This window comes from Aythya ferina (assembly GCF_964211825.1).
Source record: "Aythya ferina genome assembly, chromosome: 3".
In the NCBI taxonomy this organism is placed as follows: domain Eukaryota; kingdom Metazoa; phylum Chordata; class Aves; order Anseriformes; family Anatidae; genus Aythya; species Aythya ferina.
Genome location: NC_140298.1, coordinates 30,211,332 through 30,232,278, shown reverse-complemented (window position 1 = coordinate 30,232,278; position 20,947 = coordinate 30,211,332). Strand labels below are relative to the sequence as shown.

At 40.4% G+C, this 20,947-nt stretch overlaps 2 protein-coding genes across 2 annotated transcripts; one reads left to right on the top strand and one right to left on the bottom strand.

Moving 5' to 3' along the window:
- Positions 1 to 477: 477 nt before the first annotated feature.
- Positions 478 to 15,100, bottom strand: CEBPZ (CCAAT enhancer binding protein zeta). Its single transcript, XM_084512467.1, has 16 exons — positions 14,930 to 15,100; positions 13,331 to 14,847; positions 12,052 to 12,283; positions 11,357 to 11,531; positions 10,115 to 10,203; positions 9,539 to 9,592; positions 8,711 to 8,813; positions 8,377 to 8,445; positions 6,346 to 6,412; positions 5,413 to 5,513; positions 4,516 to 4,576; positions 3,296 to 3,507; positions 2,344 to 2,421; positions 1,784 to 1,845; positions 1,617 to 1,698; positions 478 to 796 (listed from the first exon to the last, which is right to left on the bottom strand). Exons 1-16 carry the CDS (start codon positions 15,083 to 15,085, stop codon positions 657 to 659), a joined length of 3,198 nt encoding a protein of 1,065 aa, XP_084368593.1. The 5' UTR covers positions 15,086 to 15,100; the 3' UTR covers positions 478 to 656.
- Positions 15,101 to 15,127: 27 nt separating this feature from the next.
- NDUFAF7 (NADH:ubiquinone oxidoreductase complex assembly factor 7) lies at positions 15,128 to 20,384 on the top strand. Its single transcript, XM_084512474.1, is given in 9 exon segments — positions 15,128 to 15,409; positions 15,499 to 15,668; positions 15,670 to 15,781; positions 16,737 to 16,947; positions 17,451 to 17,509; positions 18,218 to 18,331; positions 19,131 to 19,274; positions 19,549 to 19,722; positions 20,091 to 20,384. Coding segments are annotated over 9 exon segments (1,434 nt in total). The 5' UTR covers positions 15,128 to 15,172; the 3' UTR covers positions 20,304 to 20,384.
- The last annotated feature ends 563 nt before the right edge of the window (positions 20,385 to 20,947 follow it).

Sequence of the window (20,947 nt, the reverse complement as noted above, 5' to 3'; positions counted from 1 at the left end):
ACACAGGAGAAACCTGAGTACAGTTGTGATACAATTTAAAAAAAAAAATCAGATAACATTATTTGAGGGCAGCTATAACAAAGAGCTAGGACAAACGTAGAAAAAAAAAGTAATTAGAAAAATAGTGCATTTAATTATTTGTCTTGAAATATGCTGTGTAAATTAACCGATTTATCTTTCTTGTCAGATTTCAGATACACAATGCAGAAAAGGTTTCCATCAATTCTGGAAGGTAGGCTTGTAGTTTGCTTCGAAAAGATGGCTCAAGCTTCTGTTGCATCTTATGTATAAAACAGATTTTCTTACTGCTTAAAACTACCCCAGGAGAGATTGCAGAAGTGTTTACTGTAATGTGTAGGTGTGGCTGGAGTGTCGAATGGGTGGAAGACTTACTCAGAAGTGGAAGACTATACACCCAACCAAACCAGCCATAAAGTGGCTCACCTTTATACAGTTCTAATTTACAGCTAACAAATATTTTCTTTCTTTTCAGTTTATTACAAATCAAATGAGTGGGCTGGAATTCATGGCATAAAGGAGAATGACCAAATGGCATGGTTAAGCAACAAAAACTAAAAGTAAGAAAAACAGGTGGATAAGAAAAATAATTATTTTAGAACAGCTATTGTAAAAATGTCCACATTAAGGTGTTTGGTTCACCTTTTTGATTTCTTGCCTTTGTACTTCTTTTTCAGCCCTTTGTGCCTGAACTGTTTCTTCCTTTTGATGATGCTTTTCACATCTCTGTTGTGGAGCCACCTGTCACGCTCTACTTCCCACTTGATCTGTTTGACATCTGTAAGAGGGAAGATGAGAAGTGAGAAACTGATGGATACTTCTGTACATTATGTGGAATATGGATAAATCACGTAGAACTTAAAACTTGACTACTTTATCTATAAATGTTAATAAAGTGCAAATTGCTGGATTTGACACCTGAGAATTTTTTTTTCCATTTCACAATATGTACCATCTCAAAATCTCCATGTTTAAGACCACCCTTGCCATTGATTTGTATTTTATTAATGTTCCTGTGGAAGTATGCACTGCTTGAATGCTGCTGTTAATACTTTTTCAGGTGACACCAGAAAGACTTGTACAGGTTATACAAAGAAAGGTTTACATTTATGCCTTTACAAAGGTTATACAAAGAAAGGACCGAAAGCAGTACACATTTAATTTGTATTAATTTGAAGTTATTTCTAGAAAGTTACTTTTTCCTCACCGATCTAGCAAGGAAATATTTCCAATAAAGATATCTGTGCTATGTCTTCCCTTGACAAGGAGCCAGAATACTCTTTATCAGAGCAGAATACACATGAAAGCATGAGTAACAGCATATTGCCACTTCTTATTTACAGTGTAAAAGGAGCACATGCTAGCCTGCTTCTCTTTTCTGAAGCCTTACTCACTCCAGCAGTCACAGTTAATATTAGTTTTTTTTCAGTCAAGACAGATGCTCAGTACTAAGTCATATCTTACTGATCTTGAGCTGCTGTCCCTATTGTGTGCTCTCTGACCTGGTATGTATCCCAGTTAAGTATGTCTTTTTAAGTACAGAATCTGAAAACAAGTAGCAGCTTTACAGCTATCTGCTCTTCACAGCATGTACTTACCTGCATTATCTCTGTTAGCCATGGCATTCAATCCGATATTGTCAAACTTGGACCCAGCATTTTCATCCAGCAGATAGCCAAACTTTAAAAAGACAAATTTTATATTTTAGTATTAAGAAATATGTAAAACACTTAATCACTTTTTTTTAAGCACTAATCAAACTTGCCTCCTCTGCGGATGCCAGCATATTGGCATCTGTGAGTTTCCTCTTCTTTCCTCGGCTGGATCCTACAAACAAAAAGTATGATTCGTATGAGACAGAATTTCAAATTTACAATGATACTTAAACAAAATGTATTTTTTTTTTTAATTATTGCTATTGTTTAATAAGACCACCTAAAAGGGATGTTAGAAAGCTTTACTCACCACCCCCTTAACAGGAGAAAAAAAAATTCCAAACAGAACTAAATAGCACAATTCTACGCAATGTGTGTCAGTATCAAATGCACCCCCACAAGCTAGAGTAACTGCCAGAAAAACTCCATCCTTCCTTCAAATAGAACTCCTTCAATCCCCAATCCTTCAAGAGCAGATTGTCATTCTGAATTAGGCCACCCTGGTTGGAGGACAAAGGAAAAAATTTGTTTTTATCTGTAGTTTATTCAAATCTGAAGCCAGATCCAAAAGTGTAGATAATCTACTGTATTAAACACCTCTGAAGCCAAAGTTTTCAGACTTATTTGCATTAAGTCTTCTTAAAAGGAAATAATGGCAGCGTTTCCTTACCTTCAAGCGATCCCACAGAATTTATCTTTCTCTTGGTCTTTTTACTGACAGACTTTGATTGGCTGTCATTCTTAAGGTCTGTCAGGGAATTAAAAAAAAAAGTCAATTCCTTATTCTCATAATTCATGCATGATATTTAAAGCACAATACCCAATAAAATATCTATTTAGATATGTTTGTCTAGTGCAAGTCTTTATTTCAAAAATGTGTAAGTTTAAAACACAGTGGACAGAATTATCAATTAAAAATTGTTCAGTGGTGTGTCATTCCTCATAACTTATTTCCTTAATATTTGTGCTGTGGAAAAATGATAGTAAGATAACAATATGAAGGCTAAAACATTATGTAAACTTCGAATGTCTGCTTGGTAAGCCTAATGAAGTAACAATCTCATGAAAGATTAAGGTGTGAACAGCTGTATAAATAGTTTACTGGTTCTACCTTCAATCATCTTCCTGTGACTTTAAGTCATCAGTTGAAATACTCCATTAATCTGTGCTTTTCCAGCCACATAAAGCACATTCTGAGTAAAATGCTTTTCAGTTGAAAAGATAATAAAACCATAAAGGTGCACCAATCAGTTATCGTTACAGAAATAATAGATTTTTTATTATTTTTGTCTTTTAAATATTTTAATACTTTTGCATCTTGCATACAGTTATTTATTTATAAAGTTACGTTTGTTCTGCCATTTTTTTCAGAATGAAGAAAGCATGTTTTGTATGCAAACTGTTGAACCCAGATGCCTAATGCCCACTTTCACCTAGGAGACTGTGGCAAAAAATGTCATTTCTCTTAAGACTAAATACTACATTGTCCAGAGAAGGACTGGTCACTTCTTAAAAACCAAACCTCCCACCTAGGTAACTAAATTTAAGTATGTGATTACATATCAGGTAATGTACTTTTAAAAACTTTTTCTTCTTGTTTTTGGTATTAAATGTTACTTTACCTAGGTTGTCATCATCATCAGACACATCCATAAATACACCTCCCTCTTCATCCATATCTTTCTCAAAGTCTTCTTCATCCATGCTTCCTAAGGAGACCTCCTCATCATCCAGATCACTGAATTCATCTTCATCATCAGAATCATCCCAGTCAGCACCAGAATCCTCAGTTCTTTTGCTTTTCTTACTGCCCGTGTTTTTCTTTTTTATGTTACTAAAACAAATATGTAACAGGCTTAGCAAATCATCTGGCAAAATACTGTTTGCATCCACATAACATTTATCTACCTGCAAACACTGTTAGAAAACTTAAACATCACTGCAGCTGCACTGCATCACAGTAGTAAATGTAGGATGAGAGCTAGTGAACGTATTATGCACTCAGGTATGTTTTCAACATCATCATATGGAACTGTTAAAAACTAAACCATTTTAAGTTCTGGAGAGAATCCTATTCCAAAATAAACACAAAAGTCAGCTTTAGTATTTTTTCCTTATGTGTCTCTGCTCCTTTTCACAAAGTCTTTCTAAAAAACACGTAACACGCAGGTATTTCTAAATGAGGATAACACCTATATTCTTTTTTTCCCAGAAAGTAAACATTGCTCTTCAGACACTAGGTGCTTGGTTGTTTTGTGTCTCCTATTTTTTTTTAATACACACACTAGTCTGCATCACAAAAATGTCTTGAAAAATAAAGTTTCTGTGCTGATTTTAAAGTTGCATTGCAGATGGTTTAAGTAAAGAAGAGGCTACTTAATCAGTAATGTAACTGCTGACCTCCTGAAAACTGAGCTGTGTGATTCTGGATCCCACAAAGTTTATCACTCAGTTAGGTCCAGTTACAACCAATCCTTAGAGTAGTACCATTATGCCTCATTCTGCTTTGTTTTGTACTTGGTAATTCTCAAACAGAAACCTGAGATGATGAAAACCAAGTAAGACTGCACTTTGCTTACTGGGTCACCGCATTGTATAGATAAATACTACAGGTCTCACACTTCAAGCCAACATACTGTAAGCACCACAGGATCATGATGCCCCATTCCGAGGGATGCAGAAAAGCAGGATTACCCAGCATTCAACTGCTATTGCCTTTTTTTTTTTTTTTTTTGCAAAGTGATATGCGCAGTCTTTCTGAAAAACCTCTATCCAGTTTCTCAAAGTAAAACTCTATATGGGTATTAGAACAAGAGATGAAAGAATTGTCTCAAGGTCTTACCCAGCAAAATCAAGGTCATCCTGGCTAACATCAACAGCACTATCATCAGCTTCAAATGTATCTGGGGGGGGAAATTCAAAGAAAACAAAACTTTTTACTAAAAGATATCAAAAAAAAAAAAACGTGAAGTCAATGCAAAATACATTATTTTAGGTGTCATTTTCCTGACTAGTTAATAACATCTGCTTCAATAACAAAGGGCCCTGATTTCAGGGAGCAAAAGCTCCTATCATCAGATTCACTTCGGAATAAATTGCTCTTAAAAAAAAAAAGTGGTAAAAATGAGATCTGAAAAATTAGAAATGTTCTGATTCAGAGAGTAAAATCTAACATTAGACTACCTTTAATTTAAGCATCTCAATTTAATGTCAAAAATTTTCAGAGACAGTTTATGTATTAGAAATACTAACAATTAAATGGTAAATACAATTAGTGACAGGTTCTTCTCATAACTAGGACCATATTAATTATGTCACTAAGGAATACCCCCAGTATGGGAGCTCTGAATTCTATAAAAAAAACATTATACAAAATTATAAATGTTATTTAATGCTTAGGTTACACTAGGAAAAGAACAAAAGGGCACAAACTGCTATTTACGAGTTTATATTCAAACTCTGAAAACTTCCAGCCTGAGCTGAACAAGCTGAACACTACTGGAGTAGTGAGAGAAACTTTCTACAAGACAGCGATCCATCTGGCCTGTCTCATGTGAGGGGACAGTATGACCTGCTGACTATAGCAGCATAGAATAGGAATTGAAAAGATAGTTTTCTTCTACTTTCATATGACTGTATTTGGTTCTTTTATACAACATAAACTAGTGAAGGATACATTAATAATTCATATAAGCACAAAATACTGGGACAGTTACTTCACAGAAAACCGTAACCTTACCCAACGCTCTTTCGAACTCATCATCATCTACGTCTTCCACACTTTCTTCATCCTCTTGATGATTTCGTTTCTCTCTCTTATTGTCAATCTTTGTATAAAATCTGAAATAACATAATTGCTCTCAAACACAAAGGCACAAGAGATGATCTTTATGACAAGTTTAAAAAAAAAAAAAAAAAAAAAAAAAAACAGGAGATTGCTTCATGCGTATTTCCCCAGCTAAAAAGTGTAAGTTAACTGCTTCATCCCAAAACAGAGATTTGTATTTTCTTTGTTTTTTAAACTGTAAGCCACTACCGTAAAGTTTAAAACCAAGGAATTTTACAGAGGTGACAGAAATCATTCTGAACATACTGAATTCATAAAAGGGCAAAAGGAAGATGGGAAAAGAAAGACTGATCTCCCAAGGAGATATGAACTACTTTTTGCCAAATGTGTAACACTTCAACCTAAGTATTATAGCTGCATTTTTAGACAATGATCCAAAAGGAAAACCAACCATATAGAAAAAATCATAAAAAAATGAAGAAGATTAGCTCTTCTGACTTTCTTCGCACTGTTCCATTTTAATAAGCTTTGATATTAGTAACATAAACAATTAATAAAAATATTCCATTTTCTTAAATCTACTTCTGATGCGTAAGAATTGCAACCCGCAAGACATTCACCATCACCCAGTGTTTAAGTTATATTATAATGTCAACTTATTTGATATGTAGACTGGTTGCTTTCATTCATAAGTAATATTCTTTACTTTTGCCCAATTTTGAAATTATGTTCTAAGGAAACTACTGTCATCACAAGTCACTCAAATTAATCAAAATTTGCAAACGTTTGGAACACTACAGAATATTTATGAAAAGCAATTTTTTTTTTGAAGGCAATGCACTCAAAAACAAAACTTACAATGAATGTTCTCAAATATTTCATTACCTGTGAAAGAACACTTCATCCACTGGGATTTTGCTTTCATCTCTGGCAAGGAATTCTTTACTGTTGACTGCAAAGGCCAAAAAGAATTGATATTACTTCAAGTTGAAATGATTGTTATTCATTTGAAAGGTGAAACACCATTGCACAGACAGAAGCACACTGATATCCAGTGTCATCTGTTAAATAAAGCAACTTCATCACAAAACCACTTCAAACCTGTACTAAATGATCACTTAATTTCTTCAATTCAAAATAAACTAAAGAATGCAATAAACAAACCGTATCCTCAAATGCACTGTAGGTAAAGCTTCTTAGCTTAATCTTTGATAGCCCTAAAACCATGCACAATTATGGATACATCAGCTAATCTGTAGCAGTAAAACCTCTGCACAACACCACAGATCTTAAGTGACACGAAGCACATCCCTGAAAATGTTACAGATTCCAGCACAGAAGATGGTACCTCCCTCTGTCCTCGAGCAGCAACTTTCACTGAGTTTTTACACTGATTTTTAACTAATAGTTCTTAATTACTGTAAAAATTGCACCTAGACAAAACCCAGCCTCTTTCAGGAGGCAGGAAGATGCTAACCAAAATAACACTGCCAGAGATACCTTACGCTAATCCTAGCAACAGCTGCAGCTGAGGCACTGCATGAAGGAATCCATATCATTTAAGGAAAGTGGTTAATGAAATTTACATCATTTTATAAATCAATTTTCTTATTTTTAAGTCACTTTTATTAAGCAGGATGTGGTTACACAATAACTTGGAAACAAAAAAAAAACATTAACTACATACTACTACTGCAATAACTACTAGATAAGCTTACATTTTAAAGATTTTTACATTATTTTATGTATTAAAAAAAATAAAAAGGATTATTTGTAAAACTAGGATGCCAGACATAAAAATGGCATGTTTGTGCGCAGAAACCTTAGTATTTTATAAATACGTCTATCTCTGAAGTTAGTACCCTAACAGATTGCCCTTCTAACTAGAAATACCATAACCTGGAACAAACTCTAAGGTTTTTAGCATTTTTCCCCAATGCTGTTGCCAGCTATAAGCACAATATTCTAATTTTTTCGTATAAGATTGCAAATCTACTCTCTACCCAGTGAGTGTACTATCTTTTTTCATACAAGGGTATGCAGAGAAGGGTAGTCTGGCATGAGAGAAGATACAGAAAGCATATGCAGGTGATAGCAAGGCACACTGTTTGCAGTAGCTTTGTCCTTTGCTGTTACACATTTTTAAGGGCTAAGAGGAAGTATGACCTTAACAATGCCTAAGAAAAAGGAATTATATTGATAGAAAATAATTGACAACTAAAGGAAAAAATACAGGGAAAAGAAAGGTATTAGCAAGCTTTGACGTGTAAAGCCAAGTGAAAGTACAGTAGAAGAAAAACTGCTTTCCTACTCAAAGATAATGACTGAAGGAATCACTGAATCACAGAATTTCTAGGTTGGAAGAGACCTCAAGATCATCGAGTCCAACCTCTGACCTAACGCTAACAATGCCCACTAAACCATATCCCTAAGGTCTACATCTAAAGGTCTTTTGAAGACTTCCAGGGATGGTGACTCCACCACTTCCCTGGGCAGCCTGTTCCAATGCCTCACAACCCTTTCAGTAAAGAAGTTCTTCCTAACATCTAACCTAAAACTCCCCTGGCTCAACTTAAGCCCATTCCCCCTCGTCCTGTCACCAGGCACGTGGGAGAACAGACCAACCCCCACCTCGCTAAAAAAAGGAACTCAGTTCCTTTGTCTCAAGATGATTTAATGGATCCAAAGTTTCAGCTGTGGAGACTTCATGCACCCTTACATGAAATTTAGACCTGATCCTGAACATCAAATACCACTCTTGATGGACAGAACTTGCTATCTGTTCTTCTTTTATTGCTAGCAGAAGTGGTATGGACAGCACACAGGATGGATGCCCACAACAATCAGTCAAGAATTTCTTAACTATAAAATTATGACTTCTTATTCATAATCTTAAAGGGTAAGTGGCTGGATTACCTGCAAGAGTTCGCCTATCTGTCATAAACTGCTTCTTCTTCCGCTGCATTACCACACTGCTGGTGTTCTCTGTAGCAGAACAAAAAACACTTCATTACAACTGATACAAAGCTGGGAGGAGTGACTGATATGCCAACAAACACGTCAAGGGAAGGGATTCTTTCTGCTAAGGTGCAGACATCTCTCATGCTGCCCTGAAGACTGACGCCATTCCTCTGTTGCACCACGTGTACTCCAAATTCTTGACAAGCACAAATTGGCACTTGACAGTCTGACAGAAGTTTCATCGTCAATAATCAAGATTAAATGCTAATATATACATAGCAATGTTTACCTTTGCCTTTATTGGGTTTGGGATTTCTGTACACAAAACGATCCAAGAATCTCATTAATGTGAAATCCTGCAAAGGGTCACCGGAGTACTGAATGTGATTTCCCTGAAAGGAGAAAAAATCGTTACAGTCTTCATTTTCAAAAGACAGCAACAAAACATAGTTAGAGGACTCAAACAGACCAAAATCATTAAACCACAATTCGAAAGACAAGGACTTGGGGGATATTTCATCATATAAGCCTGAAAGGTTGCAGTCTTTATACTTTTTTGTTTTTGAAATACCAGTATTTTCTACAAAAAGCATCTCTCTTGCTTTGTTTCAGTGATGAACTACCTTGCAATGTACTGTACTAACAGACAAAACATTTTTATTGACAAAAAGATTTACAGCTTGCAGCCAGGAAGTCAGTACTCGGTGCAATTTAAATATCATATATTCAAATGAATATAAAAATTCTAAGCAGGCATTGTGCACAATTCAGCAGAATTAAAAAGGATTTGATTCAAGAGCAGAGCTCCCCACATTCAAAAAAAAAAAAAAAACAAACAGAACTTTAAACAGATAGACGAAAACTCTAAACCAGCTTTAAGAATCACGTGATACCATGTTTTCGCTAAGTTGATTACTTCTGTGAGCAGCCTGCTTTAGATAAAAAGGCTTTGATTCCATGAAAGGCTTTGTTTTCGAGTGTATGCTACTCACAGTGTTGCAGAACTTCTAATTACCTGCAGAGTTCAAGGAGGCCTTACGATGTGTGTTTTTTTTAATGGTAAAAGACAGCTAACAAAAAAATCAAAGTTCAAAGCTAGAGACTGATAAAGACTTACTTCTAGAATTGTTTTTGCAAACAGAGCCACAGATGGATGGTAGTGTTCGGAAAGCTGAAAAACACAAATCATTTGTTTATTTCTAGTCCAAAAATAAATGCGAACATCATTCACGCTGTCATATCAGACTCCTGACACTACGTTTTAACACCACTCTGCAACTCACCAAATAAAACATAGACCTGCATGAGTAGCAGAAGGCCGATGTGCTCTGCCCTTGAACAACTGAGAAACATCAAGTTCTAACCTTCTACTTACATTAATTAAATACAATGAGGATCAACTATAGTTTTATTTAATGCAATGCTAGAAAGTTTTGTTAATAAAAACTAAGATCCAAAAGTCAAAAAAAAAAAATTATTACAGTTCAAATCTCCACCTAAAAGTTACTATTCCCTCCTCTGGACTATCAGCACTGAATGTAGCATAAACAAGTTTAGAGCTGAACAATGTGTCCTTTAACCTTTGTCACATTACCCAGGTAGCTACTGCAAAAATAACCAAGTTAATTTTCTTCTCCTGAAGCAAGAGCCATACTAAGAAACACTTTAGAGTACCAACACAAGAATGCTTTACCTTCTTCAGTTCCCAAAGGCTTGTACTTTCAGCACCACAGTAGAGAGGACTTCGGTGCAAAGGATCATATGAAACCCCATTCTTCCTGCCTAGGGGGCAAAGGAGATGAAAAAAAGACTTAAATTTCCTCAAGCAACTTTATGAGAGTATTATTTTCATTTCACCATGACAGCAATGCCGCCCATCATTCTTAGCTGGACAGGCCACAGATTTGTACAGTAGCAAGACAGGATTATATTCAGCAGCCCAGACTATGATCAGGACACAGGAGAGTTCAAAGGATTTGCTTCCAAGGAATCCCCTGAAAAGCCCTGCTCTGCTCCAAAAAGGAAGTGATTGTCCCCTTGTACACAGCACCAGTAAGACTGCATCTTGAATACTGGTCAGTTTTGGGCCCCTCACTACACGAATATTGAGTTGCTTGAGCATGTAGAGAGAAGAGCAACAAAGCTGAAAAAAGGAACCAAAAAACAAGTGTTATGAGGAGCAGCTAAACGAGCCAGGGCTGTTCAGTCTGGAGAGGAGGTGGCTGAGGGGAGACCTCGTTGCTCTCTACAACTGCCTGAAAGGAGCCTGCAACAAGAAGGGTGTTGGTCTCTTTTCTCAGGTGACAAGTGATGGGATGTGAAGAAACGGCTTTAAGTCGTACTAGATTGGACATTAGGAAGAATTTCTTCACAGTGAGGATGGTCAAGCATTGGAAGGGCTGCCCAGGAAGGTGGTGGAGTCCTCACCCCTGGAAGTATTTAAGAGACATGGCACTAAGGGACATGGCTTGGTGATGGGACTCGGTAGGTCAGGTTGATGGTCAGGTTGGACTTGATGTCTTGAAGGGCCTTTCCAACCTAGATGGTTCTACGTTGCTATGAAAAGGTCATCAGGAAAGAAAAAAGCTAGAAGCAGGCTCAGAGCTAGACAACTTGTTTTAGCAAGCTTCAAGTGAAGGTGCAGTTACACATCGTAACACTGGCTACGTCGCTCTGTAGGTGTTTCAATTTAGAAGCAAGAAATCCCCAATCTGTTTACTACTTAGGCACGAGCACACTGAACTATGTACAGAGAAAATAGCTAGGAGATTAACACAGTCTCTTTGGAAAACCAGTAAAATGATTCTGATTGCTTTGAATCAAACTTACATTTAAAAAAAATAAAACAATGTTTAAATCAATTTTACAAAAAACTCTTGGTCAACATGTTACTGAAGTTAGGCGTTGCATGCATTATAGTTTCTTGCTAATTTACCTCTCATATTCACATGATGCACCCATGAAGCTGCTGAGCTCGAATTGTCTGGTTTACCAGAATTTTCTGCTGTACTCCCCTCTTCCTTTTCTACTTCTTTGTCTGCATCTACAAATTTTTCCTCATTCTCTTCATCGTCTTCTTGATCCTTAAAGCACTCTTCTTCATCAGACTCCTAAATAAATTAAAAAAAAAAAGTTTGTGAACACCTTCTCCTTTCCAGTTTTATTCTGATTTGTTAGAAAGATGTATGTATTTCTAAAGTAGCTGCTCACAAAAACACAGACAAACAATGGCCAGTATTTCAGCAACACAGACTTTTGGCCTTGATATTTACAAGACTTAAAACTGAACTCTACAGTCACAAAGAAGGACGTTTGGAAAAAGCTTTTTGGGCAGGAATGTTTACCTGCTTGCTTATACGACATTTAGCAAAATAATCCTCTCTCCATAAAAGAAGGACGTAAGACTTGCTAGAATGTTTACATCTATACAGATTCTTAATGTAATTATGATTGTTCAAGTACTTTCTCCCATAAGGTAACCAAATGTTAGTAAACTCTGATAAAAATTCTGTTTAGAAAGGCAGTTCTTCCAGTAAAGGAGGAATTACTTGCAAAGGGAAACAGGTTAGGGAAAGGCGTTCATGAAATTAGCTCTTAGTAAAAGCCCAACGAAATAAAGAAATGCTGTACCATGTGATCCTGTAACTGGACCCTTAGTCCTGGTTTTACTTTCAGAAGCTCGGACAGAAGGTAGAGGGTTCCACAAATGAAGGGTGGCGTTTGCCCGCAAGCAACTTGAAGTAACCTCTTCACAAAGGCCTTCACCCGCCGTAATACTACATCTGCCTTCAGAGACTTATAGACAAGGTTAAGAAACATGGATGGCTTTGAGCAGGCTGCTAAACCAGGATCTAGAAGCTTCCTGTAGAAAACGCAGGAGAAAATACTGTTAATTGTCACGATGCACATAGAATAGTAATTGCTGTCAACAACAATTAGGTACATTTTTCAGACTGGTATCTAGAAGACCACTTCCAGCTTGCTCGCCAATACTCCAAACCATTATGACCAAGCCCAAAACATCAATGGCTGAGTAATAGTTTTAATCTTCAGTATATCGTATATTATGAATACAGCTAGCAGTAAATGAAAAAAAAAATACTAGAGAAACAGAGCTCAACAGAAAAGTTTAAAAATTGAAGACGTATAAAGTGAGAAGGTGATCCATTCAGATGTTCAAAAAGTAGAAAGAAAATGGTTAGCAATCAGCAAGCTTCACAATGAGTCCAGGTATCTGTGTTGTCCAGGTATCTGTGTTAGCAAGTGCATTTTCTATTCTACTTTTTTCCAGGCCACCTGGCTCAGGAAGGCCGCTAAATGCATTGCATGTCCTGGGAGAACCTGAGCTCCCTTTCTAAAATCACCAGCAATTAAACAGAAGCCTGCAAAGATCCTATGAAGAGTCTAAAAAATCAGCCAGGACAGAAGAAAGTGATAGTTTTACAGCCCAAGGTTTCCCAACTTAACAAATTAAATCACCTAAGGATTTTGCTGACATTGCATTTTTTCATGAAAAAAGGATTTTCATTAAAAAAACAGGATTGTAGGCTATTACATAGCTAAATCACACTACCTGTACAAGTGATTTTAGAAGAAGCGATTATAATTTAGTTTCAAAATATATCTGGAATTAAAGCATACTACCAGAAAACAGCACAAAGCATAAAATCCTTCAGGCATGTTCCTAGGAACTACCACTACCATGTTTTATCCCCCTGTTAAGTAAAAGAAACCCCATATATTTTCTTCTAGCTCACAGAAAACATCAGAAACATCTAGCCAGCGAGACACAAAACTTGCAAGATCCTAAAAGCCAAGTACACATTTCTACAAGTTAAAATCACTTCGAATTATCAGCGACTACTTCATAAAATTAAATTTAGACCAGAAATCCAAATGTGCCACTCACTTGTATAGTGCTGCGTAGTACCTGTCCGACACAGTCTGCTGGGAGTCCATGACCTGAAACAGCAGCATCAGGGCCTGGACGCTGGTGCTGAAGTTGACGAGATGCAGAACTTTAAACAAGGTGTTCATTTGCTCCTTCACTTTCTCATCACCAGTCTCAGCATAAGGGTAAGCTCTGTTCACCCCGCTAAGAAGAGCGCTGAGCATTTTGGATTCAACATCTTTTTTCTTAATGCAGTTCCGAAAGAAGGAGAAATACAAAGTTATCAGCTTGTTAGCCAGCGGCACTTCTTCATGACTGAGGACCATCTGGTTCAGAAAGCACATGGCATAGTACTGAGTTTTCACGCTGATGTTTGAGCGGTACAAAAGCCTCTCCATCTCACTGCACACCACTCCTTTCATATTTGGATGCTTGTAAAGCAACGTCTCTAAGAGATACGAGGCTTTGGTGGCTATTTTGTTCTGTGGGTCTCCCAGTTTATTTACCAGCTGAACAAGCAGAAATTTCTCCTGCTCAGGCTTGTTGCAGAGCAGCTCATGGGCAGCTGCCAGCGCTCGCGCTTTGGTTGCTGTCACAGAGTCGTGACTCAGGGTTTCTAAGGTTTGCACAAATTCTGCCACCTGCAGTTTCAGCTGATGCTCGAAGTACCACAGTATCAGCCTCCTGTCTCTTGAATCCCTGTTGCCACTTGACATCTTCTCTATGTTGTTAAAAGGACGCTGCGAGAAGGACCACAGTTTTCGATTGTCTGGTAAAAGATCTGAAAGGAGAAGCTCCCTGAAAGTATCCAAAGCCATGAGGCTCTGCTGCCTGCCACCCTTTTTCTTGACGAGGTTCACCAAGTTCTCAACAAACTGCAGGCTGTGGACAGCGCTGTCCTGGATGAGCAGGGTCATGGCTGCCATCCTGTCGGCTAAGGTACCCGATGACACCACAGTTTTCATCCACGCCGAAGAGGCCCCCTTCTGATAATCTGTCTTGCTCTTGTACAGGTCTGTCTCGTGCTGGTACAGCTTCTGGGCCAAGGCCTTATACTTGGACAGAAGCGCCTGGTCCTGTGGCTCAGAGGAGAACTCGCTGGTGTATTCCAGGTCATACCACTTGCCTCCTGGCTTGATCAGTATCACCTGCCTGGCGTGAAACTCAAAATCCTCCTCTGGTCTCTCCTTCTGTGCCGAGAGCTGCTGCCCTGGGACCCCACCAGCTTTCTTTTTCTTGCTCTCCTTCTTGCCGCTCACTTGCTCTTTGCCTTTTTTTTCCTTTTTCCCCCCCTGCAAAGCCGGGGCGCTCTCCTTCTTCCCTTTCTCCTTCTTGGGCGGCTTCCCCTTCTCCCCACCGCCATCCTCCTCCTCCTCATCCTCCTGCATGCAGCTCTCCGCGAACCTGCCGAGCCCCAGCGAGCTGACGAAGGCCTCCAGCTCCCCTTCCTCCAGGTCATCGATGGCGCCCTTCCTGCCGCCGTCCACCATCTCCTCCTCCTCCTCGTCCAGGGCGCACAGCATGAGGAAATCTTGCTGCGGGGACACGCGCGGCCGTTACCCCGGGGGCAGCCGTTACCGGCCGCCACGTGCTCCCGCTCCCCGCCGCGCCCCTCACCTTGGTGCCGCCGAGCCGCAGCACCTCGTCCAGCGTGAAGCCGTCCCCGCCGCCTCCATCCCCATCCCCGTCGCCATCCCCGTCCTCCTCGCTCCAGTCGTCGCCGTCGCCCGCCCGCCCCTCGCCCGGCCACCGCCGTCCCCTCAGCGCCGCCATGGCCGCCTCGCCGCCCGCCCCCCGCCCGGCGCAGACGCGCTGCCTGCTCCCGGCGCGCCGCGGGGCCGTGCGCGGCCCCTCCCCGCCATGGCGCCGCTGTGGCCGGGCCGCCTGCTGCTGCCCGCGGCTCTGCGGCTCGGCGGCCGCCTCCGGGGCAGCGCCGCCGCGCTCGGTCCCCCGGGATCGGGATCGGGCTCGGGGGCGCGGCCGTGCTCGGGGGGCGGCGGCGGCGGGGTGCTGCGGCACCTGCTGCTGAAGCTGCGGGCCACCGGGCCGCTGACGGTGGCCGAGTACATGCGGGAGGCGCTCACCAACCCCGGCCAGGTGCGGCGGGGCCGGGGCTCCGCGAGCCCCCCCGGGTCTGGCCCCGGTCCCGGTGCCGGCCGCGCGGCGCTCACCGCCTCCCCCCGCAGGGCTACTACACGCGGCGAGGCGGCGTCGGCGGGGACTTCGTCACGGCGCCCGAGGTCAGCCAGCTGCCGGGAGAGGTGAGCGCCCGCCGGCAGCCGGCACAGCCCGGCCGAGCCGGGGACGGGGCGGGTGCGGCTGCGGCTCAGACTGAGAGCGGCGCCGTGTCCCTGGCAGGTGGTGGGGCTCTGGTGCCTCAGCGAGTGGATGGCCGCCGGCAGGCCCGCAGCCATGCAGCTGGTGGAGCTGGGACCGGGGACGGGCGCGCTCACCGACGATATCCTGCGGGTAGGTGGAAATAAAGGTTATTCCGCTCGTTTCTAGCTTTTTTGTTGCGTAGCTACGCTGGTATCTGAAGTAAGGTTTTGGTATGGAGGTGTAACATTCCCTAGTGGGACTTGGTGAAGAGACGGCATTGCTCTAGTGGCAGGAGAACGTGGGCTGGCCTCTGTGTGCTGCACAGGCATCTGTAACGCTGCAATCGCCTCTTGATAGAAAGGGAGGGCAGGAAAGCTCCAGCACAGATTATTCATTTATGGAAAGATCTCTTTCAAACTGGAACACCATCTAGGAGGGTGCTGCTGTGCCTAATTGGGAGGCCTTAGTGCAAGCAACAGCACGGAGCAGGGAGGCCATGAGCACAGGAGTGAAGCTGAATTCAGCTCTCTGAGGCTTTCAGGAGCTTGCTGCTTCTGAGTTAACCCTTCCTGTCCTAGCACTCTAATTATAATACTACTAATTCAAAAACCGAACTGCTAAGGGGATTTAGTACTTCAAAAGCTTTGTTTCATTTACGTATGCTAATGAAAAAGCCCAAATAACCGTAGTGAACTAAGCAATAGTGAGCAGCTTTTGTTTATGCTGTTTAAACAAACTGAACCGTTTTTCTCCCTGTTAGCTCCTCTGCAGCTACTAGAAGAGCTACTCACGTTCAAGCTACTAACTAGCATTTTATGTCCTTATTGCTATATATGTAGTAGTTCTCCAACTCCTATTAGAAGCATAGCAGCTTTTATTAAAACTAACAAATTCCCATTCTCCTTCGGGAAGAGCAAAACACAGTCCTTTCTCCCGAGAGTATTTTACTGATGAGAGCTAACAATCTTCCATCTTAAATATAATGTGATTAAAGGTTAATTTGAGACATACATGGAGCCCCTGACTGTACCTAATAGACATTTATAGACCTTTAAGACATACATGCAGCCTGTGATTGACTAATAGAACTCATCTGCCTTTGTAGGTCTTCAAGCAGCTTGCCTCTTTACTTAGTAAATGCGACGTGTCCATTCACCTGGTAGAAGTGAGTCCCAAACTCAGTGAGACCCAAGCACAGATGCTGACAGGAGGGAAGGTGCAGTCAAACTCTGAGGACGAAGCTGCTTATATGAAAGGCATCAGCAAGACTGGAATTCCAATTTACTGGTACAGAGGCATTCAAGATGTACCACAAGGTAAGCAGCTTGAACATCTTGTTACAGCAATAGCATCCTCCCTCCATTTGCAGTGTTTAATAACTGGGGACATCACACCAGCCTTCATACTGTATAGAAAAGTAGTTTTACATATACAGTCCTACTTCATGTATGAGTCTGAGATGAGATCTTGACTCAGATTCTTATAACTGAGAATCATAACTTCCTTTTGGGATAGCTATCCAGTTTCACGTAGTTTGATTCTTATTTTCTTTGCATGGGACACCATTCAGTGGTTTTGTCTAAATAATGACTGAGGAGCTAATGTTGAGATACAGATCTAAAAAAAAATCATGCACTGGAAGCTGTAGCTAGCACCTCAAGTATTCCCTTTAATGTCTCCAAGCTGGGAATAATAGCAATTTCCCAATGACATTAACTAGTTTAACGCACTACAATTTATAAAAAACATTTAAATTTTCTGCTGGAAACTGCTATGGAAGCATTGGTATGGTAATGCATTTATTTTAACCTTCCCACAGGTTACAGCTTTTATGTAGCACATGAGTTTCTGGATGCCCTGCCAATACATAAGTTTCAGGTATAGCAAGAGGAATACCATAAATGTGACCATCAACTTAAAGGCCTCTGCTGAAGAACAGAATTATGGTGCCAAAGGGAACACATGCATGGACTATGGTGATAAAATGTTTGTAACTAAGCTTGGACAAATAAGAGCTGAACCAAGCCTTATGTTAATTGTTCTTGAATGCAAAAGCCTTTTAGAAACCTAAAGACTTGTTTTTACTTCCATATGTAAACTTTTTTTTTCCTCTATTTTCTTACGCTACATTAATAAGGCTCCAATTCCAACATTATTCTATGTGTCACTGCCAACAAAGACAGTGCACTGGATAGCTTTCATTTGAACAGCAATGTGAATAGCAAAATAAAGTCTAGATATGGTTCAGAAGAACCTTTCAACTTCAATTTCATAATTACTTTATGAAAAGTTACTGATAGAATTGTTTTGTTAAGTTAACCAGTGCACTGTCGCTAGAAGAGGCAGCATTCTGCTCAACAGCATCATTTATTCCATTTAATTAAACCTGTACTTATTAGATCTTCAGACCCATTTCTACTGCAAGCATTTCTAAGGCAGTTTCTGGAATTAAATAGTAATGAATTATTGTTAATAGCACATTATGTGCTTAAAACTTGAGAAAATGCGTAGCATGTTAGTCCAATCAAGTAAGATTCTGTGTACCTACTAAGAGTGTAAAATGAGTACTCTGGGCTTACTAAACAGAGAACAGAGAAAGGCTGGCGTGAGGTGTTGGTTGATATAGATCCAGAGGCTCCTGACCAGCTCCGATTTGTCCTGTCACCATCCAGTACCCCTGCAACAGAAAACTTTATTCAGGTAAGATTATACCAGTCAGCGTTCATAACTTAATCATTACCCTTTCAAGTCACGCACTACCTGTCAGTTACATGGACAGAAAGAGGAGGCTTTTCCATCTATTAACAAGTAAACAGTTCCAGTTTGTATTTTACAAAACTTCCACCAGCAATTCAACCTTGCGTGCTGTGAATATATAGCACAAAAATAAACTTGTACATCAAATTTGGCAAAATCAGGGCTTAAGCAGACACTTCAGAGAGGCGGCAAGCAGCAAAGAGTTCTGTGCTGCAGTTGTCACCTCACCATCTCAATACCAGCCCTGCCTAAGCCAGGTTCTCAACCTGTTGCGTACACAGTCACCGAGTACAGGTGCGATACTAATCTGTAACGGCAAGTGTCTAAAACTTTCTTTTCCTTCTGAAGTTCACTGGATTCTTAAATTTATAAAATGAAGTAATAGAGATTTAAACCACCTACAAGATTTTATACAGAAAGGCTTTTTTGAAGTGTATGCATGGAAGAAGTGCTATTTTAATTCTTTCATTACCACAGTAATGTAGGTATTCTCACTTACCTATAAAAACTCATTCCAGTTGTCTCTGGGCTGTACAAAAGATGAAGGAAAGAGAGAACTCTGAAAGCACTAATTGGAAGTGGCCATTATCAAAAACTAGCTTGAGCAATAGGTAGCCTGGAGTATACCCCTGGACCTCCACACCCAAATAATGACAACAGTTCCAAGAAGTCAAGTGTGAAAAGTTCTTGCCCTGTACCTGTTTGCTAATACAGGTGTTTTGATGTTTGAACTCTGCACTAGCCTGAGGAAACAAGAGATCACGTGGAAGTATGTCCCGAGGCCGGTGTCCTCATTCAGAGGCTTGCCAGTCGCATCGAAAAGGATGGCGGAGCCGCACTGATTGCTGATTATGGTCACGATGGAACCAAAACTGACACTTTCCGGGTAAGGCATTTTCCCTGAAGTACTGTGCTAAAACACTCAGTTACCTTCTCACTTGGATTGTTAAGTTCCTGTACAAGAAAGGTCTTGGATGGACGTAATCACAAAAGCAACAGTATTACACTGCAACCATGAAAGTGAGTAACTGATCTTTCATTTAATCAGTACCTGCAGGGGTTTCTATCATATGGGAAGAACAACTTTGAGCCCTTGCTGCATTTACAGCTTTGCTAGACCCGGTAGGAGTACAGCTGAGTGTAATCTTCCAATTTTTCAGGGTTTCCGGAATCACAAACTCCACGATGTGCTGAAAGCTCCAGGTACAGCAGACCTGACAGCAGATGTTGATTTCAGCTATCTTCGAAAAATGGCACAGGGAAAAATAGCCACATTGGGCCCCATAAAACAACGGGAGTTTTTAAAGAACATGGGTGTTGACCTCCGAATGCAGGTACAAACAGTGTTTACAGGCACATAACACACTCCTAATGCACAAGCAATGCTCTTAAGCAGAAAAAGAGCTTCTTTTAAAATCAGATTTCTGTTTAAAACTACTTGTAGGTCTAAGAAAGAGTTGCTTCTCCTAGACATAAGTTACTCTGGATCCCTCAAAGTGAATTGATCATACTATGTTTAGGAGTACTTAATGCAAAAGTTGGCTACGTGGATTAATGTGTGAGTTCTGCCAGCAAGCTCACGAGTTTTACTGAACACTGGTGCTGCTATACTAGCATAAAAGAAAGGATTCAATAAGAGATTGCAGGTACCAGGGAATTTGTAGGAACGCAGGAAGGGCTACAACCTACCTTTTTGTTGTAGGTGCTCTTGCAGAATTCACGTGACTCAGCAACTCGGGAGCAGTTACTCCACAGCTATGATATGTTGATGAACCCTAAGAAAATGGGAGATCGTTTTCATTTTTTTGCCTTGCTGCCTCATCACAGACTTACACCCCCTAACAAGGAACATAATCTGCAATCCAAGTCCCCCCTCCCACCTGTTGCTGGATTTGGTGAGCTCTTACTGAAGTAATATCGATTACAATACCAAAATGTTTAACAGTGGCAGCTTCCAGTAGCAACCTATTGAATAAAAAGAGTAAAAGAAATCAAAGCCTGTGCATTTTTTGGTTTCAAGTATTAAAGCTTTTGCAATAATATAATTGGTACAGAAGTAAGCATTTCGAGTGATCTTTGAACTGAAAGCACGTGAAACATCACACTTTCTCCAGGCAGTTTTCCTCACACTGATCTTTCACAAAGCTGATAGGGAAATCACTACACTTCAGGGCTTTGGGGCATTTTGGTAGAGCATGTTTCAAGGGTACAGCTAGTGCCAAACCAAACCTAGACACTGACCTACTTAAAGCAGTGCATGTAGAAATCGAAAACTCCACATCTGGAAATGGGTGTGCACAGAGGGGAGAATGAACATTTCATGGATCTTACCGTAGAGCTAAGGGAAGTATTCACTGATGCGATCCAGTTAGAATTTGTCGGTGACAAATCTGCTCTGAGACTTTAACTGTATTCAGCAGAGGTACTTGCTCAAAACAACATGCCTTGATGCCACCGAAGATTCTTTTTCAATAAATAGACTGATAATAGGAAGAATGCAAAAACAGTTTTGTTTGAAAGTACCTGCTAACAGAAATCCCATAGCAGGGTATACACCTC

What these genes read in the sequence shown, in the direction of transcription:
- CEBPZ (XM_084512467.1), bottom strand. Translation starts at nt 15,085, where the DNA reads ATGGCGGCGCTGAGGGGACGGCGGTGGCCGGGCGAGGGGCGGGCGGGC. An exon ending in GCCTTTGGGAACTGAAGAAG is followed by an intron (nt 9,593 to 10,114) that starts GTAAAGCATTCT and finishes TGTGTTTTTCAG; the next exon opens with CTTTCCGAACACTACCATCC. An exon ending in TGCTGGCATCCGCAGAGGAG is followed by an intron (nt 1,699 to 1,783) that starts GCAAGTTTGATT and finishes GTCTTTTTAAAG; the next exon opens with TTTGGCTATCTGCTGGATGA.